At 41.7% G+C, this 12,824-nt stretch overlaps 1 protein-coding gene across 5 annotated transcripts in view; it reads left to right on the top strand.

Annotated features, from left to right (window-relative positions):
* SLC26A5 (solute carrier family 26 member 5) overlaps positions 1 to 12,824 on the top strand; it is a 57,613-nt gene that overhangs the window by 40,433 nt on the left and 4,356 nt on the right. The window contains exons 7-13 of one of the 5 annotated variants that reach the window (XM_036246251.1): positions 1,468 to 1,550; positions 6,158 to 6,305; positions 7,617 to 7,730; positions 8,576 to 8,653; positions 9,327 to 9,422; positions 9,883 to 9,989; positions 11,170 to 11,239. In XM_036246251.1, the coding sequence (XP_036102144.1) occupies positions 1,468 to 1,550; positions 6,158 to 6,305; positions 7,617 to 7,730; positions 8,576 to 8,653; positions 9,327 to 9,422; positions 9,883 to 9,989; positions 11,170 to 11,239 (696 nt within the window). The remainder of the gene's footprint in view (positions 1 to 1,467; positions 1,551 to 6,157; positions 6,306 to 7,616; positions 7,731 to 8,575; positions 8,654 to 9,326; positions 9,423 to 9,882; positions 9,990 to 11,169; positions 11,240 to 12,824) is intronic. The other 4 variants (XM_036246252.1, XR_004957302.1, XR_004957300.1 and 1 more) reach the window with 4 other exon arrangements.

The raw sequence follows: 12,824 nt of genomic DNA, 5'->3' as shown, positions 1-12,824 counted from the left end.
AGATTCCCTCATGTTTCCCAGAGCAATGGTTCTCCAGAATTTTATCATTGTAATTTTAGTAAACCAGTGTTTTTCTTTTGTTATTTTTTATTTCTTATCTAAGTTCTCCTCAGAGCAAGGGAGAGAAAAGCCATACTGGAAAATTAGGGACAGTCTTTAAACATAAAATTTTTTTTTGAATTTTTTGTTTTTGTTAATCCCCACCCAAGGATATTTTTCCATTGATTTTTTTTAATAGAATGGAAGGGAGGGAGGGAGAGAGAGAGAAATATCGATATGAGACAGACATATCAATTGGTTGCCTCCTGCACAACCCCAACTGGGGCCAGGATTGAACCGGAGACCCTTCGGTCCTCGGGCTGATGCTCAAACCTCTGAGCCAAACTGACCAGGGCCATAAAATTTATTTTTTATTATAAAAACATTTTTGAATTTTGCATTCTGTTTCATAATATGTCTGTTTGTGTTGATAGGAAGGCAGACTTTAAATTATTTACAACTGCATAAAGTTGGTGCTCCAGAAATTTAAGCCATATTTATCCTGAGGATTTGAATATTCTGGGCACTCCCCCAGTTTGAGATGCATGACTAATACAATTAAGGGAGACAGACATAATTGTGACCAACACAAAGGAGCATTTTGTCAGCGGGGCCAGAGCACCCGGGGACTTGGTCTGTCGGGCTGCTGTGTCGGGTAAGCTCACCTCATCGTGGGTTCCCCGCAGCAGCCACCGTGAGGGACCCTTCCCTGGACAGCCCTCATTTCTTCTCTCCTCAACGGCCCGCTCAGAAAGCTCTGCAGCTATAGATTCTTTGGATGAAGAAAATTATTATCCTTCCTTCTGTTATTTTTCTCTTTTTGTAGCTCACTAAGGGTTGTACTTTACACGCCAACTAAAAGATGCCCTGGCGATCTAGGAAGCTTATGTACAATCACACGTGTGTGTGATGGGCACTTTCATTCTGACCCTGACTGAATTGGGAGGAGGCAACCACAGCGAATCTAACCACACATGGTACTGCTGTCCTAAAAATGGGGCAGCAGGAGGATTGCAGATCCAAACTTACATTTTATGATGATACACTCATCGTACCACCCTCACAATACCCACTTCAGTGACCTTAGTTCATGCCATGTTATCAGAAGTGCATTTCACCTGGCCCACACGCACAGCCAAACCCTGAAAGTTTTATAGCCGTCAACTAGCCAAACGCCTCAGCAAGAAACAGACCAAAATAAAGAGAAAAGAATTCCAGGCCACAAGGAAACTGTAGAGTCCATTTTAATTTTGTGGGGAAAGTCATTAGGAGACTTTAGAATTGCTGGAAGCTAACTATAATTCTTCTTTTTAAAACTGAAAGTTAAAGGAGAATAGATTTGGCTTAGCTAACACATTGTTTGAAGCTCATTTTTGTGGCATTTGTATTTTCATCTGTAAAAGACGTTTGGGTTTGTGTCTGTTTTAGGTGGTAATGGGAACTGGCATTTCAGCTGGGTTTAGCTTGCATGAATCCTACAATGTGGATGTCGTTGGGACTCTGCCTCTGGGGTAGGAACATAGTTTTAAGTAACAGTGTGACTTGAATAATCAATTAATGGATGTGTTATGGTTTCTAACTCCCCCTTTAGTATTCCTGCAATAAAAAAACCTTTTTTTCTTCATATCAAATAGCTGAGGGTTTGGGGGGGGGGGTCGATTTTGTTGTGTTTTGTTTGTTTGTTGTTTTTAGCATGTGCGTGGGGTTTTTATGTCGTTGTTGTGGTGGTAAAAAACATAACAATATTTACCATTTTAATTACTCTTAAGTGTGCAGTTCCGTGTTGTCAAATATATTCATATTGTTGTGAAACGGATCTCCAGAACCTTTTCATCCTTTCATCTGAAACTACATGGCCATGAAACAGTAACCCCCACTCCCTTCCCCTCGGCCCCTGGCAGCCACCATTCTGCCTTTGGGTCTCTGTGAATTTGACCACTGTAGTACCTCATATCAGTGGAATCACACAGTATTTGTCTTTTCGTGACTGGTGTATTTCACTGAGCAATGACCTCAAGGTTCATCCATGTGGCAGCACGTGGCAGGATTTCCTTTCTTGGTAAAGCTGGATTAAATTCCACGGTATATGTGTCCCAACTTTTGTGCATCCATTTGTCCATCAGGGCACAGCTGTGCTGCGTCCAGCTCTCAGAGGTTGTGAGTAGTGTTGCCGTGAACATGGGTGTGCAAATACCTCTGCAAGACCCTGCTTTCAGTTCTTTTGGGCCTGAGATTGCTGACTCGTCTGGTAGTTCTATTTTTAACTTTGTGAGGAACCCCCAAACTGTTTTCCATTGTGGCTGCACCATTTTACAGTCGCACCAACAGTGGCATGTGGTGTTTTGTTTTGTTTTGTTTCCTATTGTTTAGCACTTACTGGTGACATAGGAATTAAGAGCAAAAAGATCTAAATCTAGCCTGCCACTTTCTAGCTTTGTGACCTTGGGCAAGTCACATATCCTCTCAAAGCCTCGGTTTCCTCTCCTGCCAGGTAAGCATGGTCATTCACACCTATCTCAAGGGCCACTGAGAAAGCCACCGGAGATGAAGTACGAAAAGCAGTTAATGTAGCACCTGGCAGACATTGTAACTGTTCAAGGTGCAGTAATTGAAAGTGCTGTTGCTCATTATTTCAATAGCTTTTCTAGTTTCAAATCATATATTACTTCTTCACTTCATTTGTTTAATCTAACTCTTTACATTTTTTCTATTTTCTTTATTTAAAGGCACAAGAGTAACTATGAGCCTTTCCTGGTCTCACTCTGTTCTGTCTGACACTCTCTGAAAGTCTCTGTGTCTCTATCTCTTATACTGTCTGTCTCACCACCCTCTTCTCTTTCCAAAAAAAAAGTCAAACATTTGCCCTGGTATTGGAGGTTAACAGAACCTGGCATATCCCATCAGACCGTCCTCTAGCCCCATCTAAGAATCGTGTGGGAAGCAGAGGGAGCAGGAGTTGCTCTTTAAGATAAAGTTCACCCCACAGAGCAAGTGCTGGAAGAGGAAACTCTACTTCAAGACAAGCAATTGCTATCATGACCATGCTGCTTATGATTCCAGTATCACACCACAGAATGCTTGCTTTTCTATTTGGGCATGTGATTTATAAATACTACTCACCATTTCAGTAGCTGCTCACAATAACACTATTGATATATATGTTATCCCCATTTTACAGATAAGATAGTTAATTTATTAGCATGCATTTATTGAGTGCCTATTATGTGCCACAGCACAGCAGCTAAAAACAAAAGCAAACATGTAAGCAAAAATGTCTTTGGTCTCATAGACCTTATATTCTACTGCGGGAGACAAGTAGTAAGAAGTTCTATAAAGAAAAGGGAAGCCAGCCCTGGCCGATTTGGCTCAGCTATTAGAGCTGTTAGACCCGTGGTCCAGAGAGACCTGGGTTTGGTTCCCGCTAAGGACACGTACCTCGGTTGCAGTTTGTCCCCAGTTGGGGTTATGCAGGAGGCAGCCACTCGATGTGTCCCTTTCACGTCGATGTTTCTCTCTCTCTCTCTCTTCCTCTCTCTCCCTCTCTTCCTCTCTCTCCCTCCCACTCTATCTGAACAAAAATGGAAAAATGTCCTCGGGTGAGGATAAAAAAGAAAAAGAAAAGGGAAGCCAGGTAAGGGATAGGAGGGGCTGGGTTTGCTGTTTTAGGTAGAGTATCAGAGAAGGCGACATTTGAGAGACATGAATGAGATTTGGTGACTCAAGGTGAGTCCCAGTCTGGATCCAGAACTCAATCTTCCGATACTCGCTTGTGTGCGCTTTCCATTACCTCATACCTGAGTCACTAACACAATTAGTCACGTGATAAACAATGGTCTTTGGATCCAAGAGATAACCCTATTGAATAACTAATCACAGATAATTACATTAAATGTGAATTCTTATACTTAGAGTTTTTTTTTTAAATTTGAATGCCACCATAAATTCTAATACTTCTCCTACTGTACTATACCCAAATATGCTTTCCTTCTATAGGAGCTAACGTTTTTCTTTTCTAAATAACATTTAACCTTTCTGAAACTTGGCTACCCAGAAAGCTTATCTTTCTGGAATTTTGCCCAAAACCAAGTAGGAAACAAATAATGCCTCTCTACCTTCTATCTGTGTATAATTCTACTGTTTCAGTTATCTGTGAGTCGTATTGCCAAATAACAAACAGCTCCAAAACAGTGGCTTAAAGCAGCATCCATTTCTTTGCTCACAGTTCATCTATCCAGGTAGAACTTAGCTGGTGGTTCTTCTGCTGGTCTCACCTGGGGTCTCTCGTGCAGCTGTAGATGTCTGAAGGTGTGCCGGGGGCTGGAGGATCCAAGCGGGTTTCACTCACATGTCTGACACCTTAGCTGGAGGACAGGAACTGCTGAGGGCTGCTGGCCTCTTCTCTCCACCTGGTGTCTCCAGCAGGGTGGCCAAACTTTACACGTGGCTCAGGGCAGGACAAAAAAGCAGAAGCTGCCAAGCCACTTAGAGCACTCACAACACATCACTTTCACCACGTTCTGTTAACAAAGCAAATCACAAGATTCAGCCAGAGGAGAAACAGATTCAACCGTCGACTGGGAGAGCAGCACACACAAGAAAGGAGGAATTATTGGTCATATTTGAAAGCAAACTACCACACATATCTACACACACACACAAGTACACACACACGACAGTGTCCAGAAAGTGACAGTTGACTATTAAAGATCCCAGTTGTGGCAATATATTCTGTTTCTTGGTTTACTTACCTTAATTCATTCCAGAATAAATCCTTTTCTCATATTCTTATTCTTCTGACCCACAGCTGCCACCAGGTCTTCCCTCTTGGTTAACACTTATGCAGCAAAATGCAAGGGAAAGACTGTATGTTTTATGGGCAGACCCCCTCGGTTTGACTCACTGCTCCATCTTGGGCAAATTACCTGATATCTGCAGGCATCCATTTGTTTTATCTGTGAATTGGAATAATAGTGGTGCTTTTCCAATAGGATTGTTGTGAGGACAAATGAGATGACATGTAGCACATAATCCAGGCTTTATAGATGTTAGATTTTTTTTCTCTCTCCCCTCCCTTTCCCTTACACCAGAACTTGAGAATTTCCTTTGTCACTGTGAGATGACATAGTAAGAGAAATAGGCATGGGGAGGTGGGTTCTTCATGGTTTTTGTTGTACTTAGTTGATGAGCTGTTTGACCTTGGCCAAGTTGCTTACCCTCACTATGTCTCATTTTTCTCATCTGGAAAATGGCCGTTATAATGATGCCTAGCTCACAGGGCTATTGGAGATAAAGAAACACAGAACCTGGCACAGAGGAAACACCTAATAAATGATTGTTACTATAAGAATAATAATGTTGTGCATCAATTAATTAATTGTTGTTATTATTTAGCCCAATGCCTTGAATTGGAGCAGATGCCTTTGAAAACCTATATCGCGCCCTCTCCCCATACTATTCTAGGGAATCCATATTTTTTTTTCCTTTAGGACAGTTTCCAACCTATAAGAATGGACCACAAAAACTAGGTTGCCCATTCTGAGGCTTTAGGAGTCGCATTTTTGCCCCCCTCAGACTCCCAGAATTCCCAGATGAGACCCACGGAGTATAATTTGCTGCTGCTCTTTTCTCATGTTAGAAACTCACCTAAGGGGATCCTGGGAAGAAGCAGAATCCTTATGTGAAATAACAAGAGAGAGCAGCGAGTACCTGCTCTTGCTCTGACAGTAATTCTCTAAGATGACCTTTGTTCGACACCCTCCCTGCCTCAGACTTTGGTTCGAATGTCTTGTGGTATGAGAGCACTCTCTACTTCCTGTTCTGTGTCTTACACCTGCCACACAGGTGCCATGAGGTATGAGGTTACTCCTTTTCTAAATAAAACGGCATCTGATCTCTGCTGATAACCCATTCAGGTAGAAAGCTGGTACCCTGGGGTTTGGGCCTGGAAAGAACCTCTTTGTTTCCAGGAGAGCCCTCTTTTTGCCAGCTAGAGCAAACAAGTATCCAAGTATTGATCACCCCCTTTGCAAATAATGCTCCTCTGAAATGCTCCCCATTAGTCGCATGCTTGTTCCCAGTGGTCACAGCACTTTGAGTTAATGTCAACTTGATCTTTCAGGCTACTACCTCCAGCCAATCCAGACACCAGCCTCTTCCATCTTGTGTACGTGGATGCCATTGCTATAGCCATTGTTGGGTTTTCAGTGACTATCTCAATGGCCAAGACCTTGGGAAATAAACATGGCTACCCGGTTGATGGCAATCAGGTAAAAATCATTCATTTCCTGCAGATGTTTCATGTGATGCAATCGTCATACTCTGCTATGGAAGGCAAATGAACTTGGTTACACTGTCGTGGTAGAAAAACTTGTAGTTTGATGGTGGGTGTATTTGAAGCATGAATTTATTCAACATTACAAATTTTTTATAATTTATGTGGATTAGATCATTATAACACTGAGGTACAGAGTCCTACCTCATCCCATAGGCAGAGGTCCAGCTAGAAAGGTGAAATCTCCAATCTAAGGTTTACAGTTTGCCATACTCCTGTTGCTGTTATTTTTTCTATTTTTTAAATTACAGTTGTCATTCAATAGATGTTATCACATTTTAAAGCTCACAGATTGAGAATAAAATATTTTTCCAGAACCATTTTTACTCCATAGAAGCCTTCTCTTTGAATATACGATTCATCACTCAAACACCACAATATATTCTTTGCCAACTTCTTTTATAACATAGCTACAGATAAAGTTTTTAATTCGAATACCATGAGCTGTAATTTTCACATGACAACGTCTGTTTTACACACTGAGTGTTTCTAAGAGGAGACTAGCTCTGCACAATCATATGAAGCACCGTGACCAGCCAGGAAGGCGGGGTAGCCCGCGAGCAGGACTTACTGGCTGTCCCGGCAGGACCCTGGCATGTACTCGTGATGAGCAAGAGCCAAGCATTTGAAGGATGTCAGTACTCTACACTGTAATCCTATATACCTTAAACAACAGAAATATTTTATTGCTTTTGTTGCAGTGTTTTGTTTTGTTTTTAAAAAAAGGCATTATTTGGCCCTGGCTGGTTTGGCTCAGCGGTTAGAGCGTCAGCCTGCGGTCCAGAGAGACCCGGGTTCGGTTCCCGCTAAGGGCATGTACCTCGGTTGCAGTTTGTCCTCGGCCCTAGTTGGGTCGTGCGGGTGGCAGCCACTCGATGTGTCTCTTTCATGTCGATGTTTCTCTCTCTGTCTCTGTCTCCCTCTCACGCTAACTGAACAAAACAAACAAACAAAAATGTCCTCAGGTGAGGATTAAAATAAAAAAGGCATTATCTGTACAGAGTATTTGGGAAAGAGGGGGCTGAGTGCAGCACTTTATCTCCAACACTAGAAATTCAAAGTGCTTCCCTCCCACCTTAAATTACGTCATGATTCCTGTTTTGAGCTCATACTAAACAAATTCTTATATCAGAAAAAAGAATGAAGAAACAGCCTATACTGCTGAAAATGTGTATCACGTGGGCTCCGCGCCTTTCTTTCTGAAGCATAACCGATCTTTTTTGTGCTTTGTTTCCATGTGGAAAAGGAGCTCATTGCACTGGGACTGTGCAATTCCATTGGCTCCCTCTTCCAGACATTCGCAATTTCATGCTCCTTGTCTCGAAGCCTCGTCCAGGAGGGAACCGGAGGGAAGACACAGGTATGTAACAACTGGCCTCGCAGGTGATTTGGGTGGTAATTAAATGTTAATCCCTTGGTTCTAGTCTGAATCCAAAGCTATTCTGCCTGAATATCTATGCTCCAGTGAGCTGTGCAGTGAATCAGAGAAAGGTATGAATGATTGAAGCAAATCACAAGGAACTAAATCTATAGGAAAGAGGTATATTCTCCAGTTAAATTGAAAAAGTATACAATACACCCTGCTACCAGTAAACCTCAAAGTTGACAGAAGATGTTGTCATGAAAGCCTGAGAACTTTCTGTTCCAATTGAACTTTCTGCAGTGATGGTAATACAGTATTCAATATTTGCACCATTCAGTATGGCAGCCACTAGCCACAAGTGGCTCTTAAGCATTTAAAATGTGGCTGGTGCTGCCAAGACCTGAATTTTGCACTTTATTTAATTTTGACTTTTAAATTTTAAATAGCTACATATGTCTGAACAGCAAAGTCTTATCTGAATTTTTCTGGTCCTCGTGGGTCTCAGATCTGCACCAGACATCTCCTTTTCCCCACCCCCGGCAAGAACATTTCAGTCAGGGTGTTTAAGCATTTCAGCTTCTGTTTAAAAGCTATAAGAAGAACCAAAACTTCAGAGAATTGAGGAGTTATAGGTTTATGTAATGGTTTGGGTGACTTATCTGGATCCATATTTTCTTGTTTGTTTGTTTTTAATAATTATTATTGTCCAAAAGTAGACTATTTAGCCATATGAAGGAGTTCCATGTTTTCTTGAATATCCCCCATTGATTATCTAAGACTAACCTATGCCGGCCTCTTACTAGTCTCCTAAAAGCCCCTTCCATGTGTCTTGTCTCATGCAGCTTGCAGGTTGTTTGGCCTCGTTAATGATTCTGATGGTCATATTAGCCACCGGATTCCTCTTTGAATCATTACCCCAGGTGTGTAGCTTGGACTTGGTGTGAGGTTTTTCCTTGTGTACAGATTTTGCTATTTTATTTGTTTATGTTTTTGTGGCTCTCTCACGGGTTTTTGCTGTAACCCTAGCAGAGTGGTATGAGAAAGGGCCAAGGCTAGGATCAAGATCCTGCTCCACAATCTACTGGCAACTGGGACCTTGGGAAAGCCATCTCAACATCTCTGGGTCTCAGTTCATCTGCAAAGTGGGCATTTGGGCTGGCTAATCCCCATGGTCTCTTCTCTCTTTGATCTTCTCCGACCTTCTACTTCCATTTAACATCTGAGATGGCCTACACTCATGAAATTTGTTTACCGATATATTTAATCTAGTAGAGATCAGGAATAATACGGAGTAGAGAAAATCATTATAGAAAGACCATGGGTGAAATAATTCCTGAGTACCAAATTTAATTCTGAACCTCTTGACTACCATGCAGGTTTGCTGCTAAGATATAAACCTGGTTTTCCAAGGTCCATTTTAGCTAACCAAGTCCTGAAAATCCAGGTGTTCATGGCTCCAAATGTACCATCACTGCCCCGTAGGAAGTGAATGGGGAGAGGACGTGGGGAGGGCCCAGGAGGACAATGAGAAGCCAGCAAAGGGGGCTATTCGGACGCAACGGGAGAGGCAAGCGTGGATGTGCTGTGTTTCAGGCTGTGCTGTCGGCCATTGTGATCGTCAACCTGAAAGGAATGTTTATGCAATTCTCAGATCTCCCCTTTTTCTGGAAAACCAGCAAAATAGAACTGGTAAGTAACAACAGTGATTGTTAGGTGATTATGTCATAGCAACACATGGATTAGTGCTGATAAAAATGTGAGGGAGAGCCCTGGCCGGTTTGGCTCAGCGGTTAGAGCGTCTGCCTGCGGTCCGGAGAGACCCGGGTTCGGTTCCCGCTAAGGGCATGTACCTCGGTTGCAGTTTGTCCCCGGCCCTGGTTGGTCGTGTGGGTGGCAGCCACTCGATGTGTCCTTTTCACATCGATGTTTCTCTCTCCCTCCCACTCTGAACAAAATATCAAAAAAATGTCCTCAGGTGAGGATGATAAAAAAAAAAAAAATGTGAGAAAGATAAGTTAGTGCAGTCCATTGCTATATGCAGTATCCAGTTAGGCAAGGTGTGTGTGTGTGTGTGTGTGTGTGTGTGTGTGTGTAACTCTAGAGAATTTTTAACAGGATTTTCCATAAAGCTTTCTGTTTTTTTGTTCAGACCATCTGGCTTACAACTTTTGTTTCCTCCTTGTTCCTGGGATTGGACTATGGTTTGATTACTGCTGTGATCATCGCACTAATGACAGTGATATATAGAACACAGAGGTGAGTGCATAGATTGGGATGGATTTAAGTGTCCTGCCTGAGATTCAGTGTTGACTTTAAATGGATTATATTTGTTGGCAGACTGTGAGCATCTTGATTGTGGAGGCAGTATTCCTGGAGTCCAGTACCAGGCATCTAGTGTATTCTCTGAATGTTATTGAGGGAATCCACCCAGAAAATCAGCTAATATTTGTATTGTATATTCTAACCCACAAAGCACTTGTATCTACATGTTAAGAAGCACCATGTCATAGTAGCAAGACCATGGAATGTCAGATCAGAGACCTTGAGATGTGTTCTGGCTCTCAAAGCTCTCTGACTTTGAACAACTTGCCTAACCTCACTGGGCCTCAATTTTTCAAACAAAACTTAAAAAAACTTCTATGCTAACTGAAAATTTTATTTTCTCCCCACCCCTTCAGTTGACTAGTGATCCACACCCAGTCAGAGACTCATAGAAAAAAAAAGAAAACCTCTTCTCCTACTTTAGAATTAGAGTAGGAAGACAGTTCTATCTGCCAAGGTGAATAGAACTTGAGTTGCATATGGCATGACTTGAACTCTGTACAATTCACTTTTATCCCCATCTTTACATGCCCAAGTGCTTTGTCCTCATCCTATCATTGGTGTAGTATGTGTTGGTGTGTATGGTGTGTATGGGTGTAGTTGTACAGTATGTGTATGTGATTGCATTGTATATGTGGTTGTATGTGTATGTTGTGTATATGTTTGTGTGGTGTGTGTGTTTGTATATATGGTGTGTATGTGTTGTGTATGTGTTTGTGTATGTGGTGTATATGCATGTGTATTGGTATGTATGTGGTGTGTGGGTACGATTACATTGTATATGTGCATATGTGAAGGGTGTGTGGCATATGTGTTGCGTGTGTGTGTGTGTGTGTGTGTGTGTGTATTGTATAGCGTGAGCTGTATTTGCTGTATGTGTGTATTGTATGTGTTGGGGGTGAGGTGTAGGGTGTGTGGTGCAAGGAGTGTTAAGCTTGGAATGGCCCTGGGACTGTGAGGTACGTGGAGCCCTTCTGCAAAGGCACCATATAAGGAGCAAGTATTCCTGAATTCAATAGCAAATCCATACATGACATTTAAATGTGCACAGTTTCATGTTTCAGTTACATAGTGGGTATCAACACAATGGTATTTTAACACTCTCTCTCTTCAGTCCGAGCTACAAAGTCCTTGGACAGCTTCCTGACACTGATGTGTATATTGATATAGACGCATATGAGGAGGTAGGAACTTTTCTATTATTTTAAATGGCTGTAAGCATGTGATGTGATTGGCTAACTAAATTTTATTTTTACCTAGAACAAAAAGTGGGGTTGAAACGGAGAGAGCTGTAATGGTCAAAGTGAAAAGGCTGAATATTGATTTCCTGTCTGGATTCATTTTTATTGTTTATACATTACTTGCTCAACCTCCTAATGCTTGTTTTTCCTCTTTTTTTTTTTTAATCCTCACCCGAGGATATTTTTCCACTTATCTTCAGATAGAGTGGAAGGGAGAGAAAGAGTGAGAGAGAGAGAGAGAGAGAGAGAGAGAGAGAGAGAGAGAGAGAAACATCGATGTGAGAGAGACACATTGACTGGTTGCCTCCCGCATGATCCTGACCAGGGCCAAGGACCAAACCACAACCGAAGTACATGCCCTTTACTGGAATCAAACCTGTAACTCTTTGGTCCTCGGGACCGATGCTCTAACCCCTGAGCCAAACTGACCTGGTCTATTTTTCCTCTTTTTTTAATTGAGGATACAGAGACATGGAAGTAGGGAACAGATTGACAGACTTCAGAGGGAAGGGGTGGGGGGAGGGTAGGAAGAGATGAACCAAAGAACTTATATGCATAACCAGACAGTCGTGAGGTGAAGGCAGGGAGGGGGCGCGTGGACCAGGGGACAGGGAGAAAAGGGTGTCAATGGAGGGGAAAAAAGGAAGGACATCTGTAATACTTTCAACAATAAAGATACATTTTATTTATTTATTTATTTATTTATTTTTCCTTTTATTAATTTGAGAGAGAGAGGAAGGGAGAGGGAGAGAGAGACAGAAACATCAATGAGAGAGAACATCAATTGGCTGCCTCCCGCATGCCCTGCACTGGGGATTTGGCCCATAACCTGGGCATGTGCCCTGACCGGGTATCAATAACTGGTGACCTCTTGGTGCATGGGTCAACGCTCAACCACTGAGCCACATTGACCTGGCAAAGATAAATTTTAAAATAATAATAATAATAAGCCCTGGCTGGTTTGGCTCAGCAGTTAGAGCATCAGTCCGCAGACTGAAGAATCATGGGTTCAATTTCCGGTCAAGGGCACGTACCTTGGTTGTGTGTTCAATCCCCAATCCCAGACAGGGTTGTGTGGAAGACAACCAATCAATGTTTCTCTCTCACATAGATGTTTCTCTCTATCTCTCTCTCCCTCCCTCTCACTCTGTCTGAAAAAATCAATGGAAAAATATCCTTGAGTGAGGATTAAAAACAAAAAACAGCAACAACAAAAATAAATATAATACAGTAATATAATAATAGTAATAATAATAAATTAGGATAAATATATATTGTTGGAATTGAAGTATATATTTACAAAATGCTGAAACTAAGAGGATGATTTGTATGTGCATGATTTTTTTCTGATGAATTTAAACTGATGGTAAAATATTTAATTAACTATATAAAATGTAGGTTGTTGGGCTATGGAATTTTTCTGCTTCATTTTTAATGGTTAAAATTAGGAATTAAAATTTTCTTGATTTTGAATATTCTTTCTTATGTGGAATCTCAAAGACTTAGACAAAACTAGTTTTAAAAGATT

The sequence above is a fragment of the Molossus molossus genome, unplaced genomic scaffold, assembly GCF_014108415.1.
Source record: "Molossus molossus isolate mMolMol1 unplaced genomic scaffold, mMolMol1.p scaffold_m16_p_7, whole genome shotgun sequence".
In the NCBI taxonomy this organism is placed as follows: domain Eukaryota; kingdom Metazoa; phylum Chordata; class Mammalia; order Chiroptera; family Molossidae; genus Molossus; species Molossus molossus.
The sequence above is the reverse complement of the archived record's forward strand: the minus strand, read 5'-3'. Positions and strand labels throughout refer to the sequence as shown.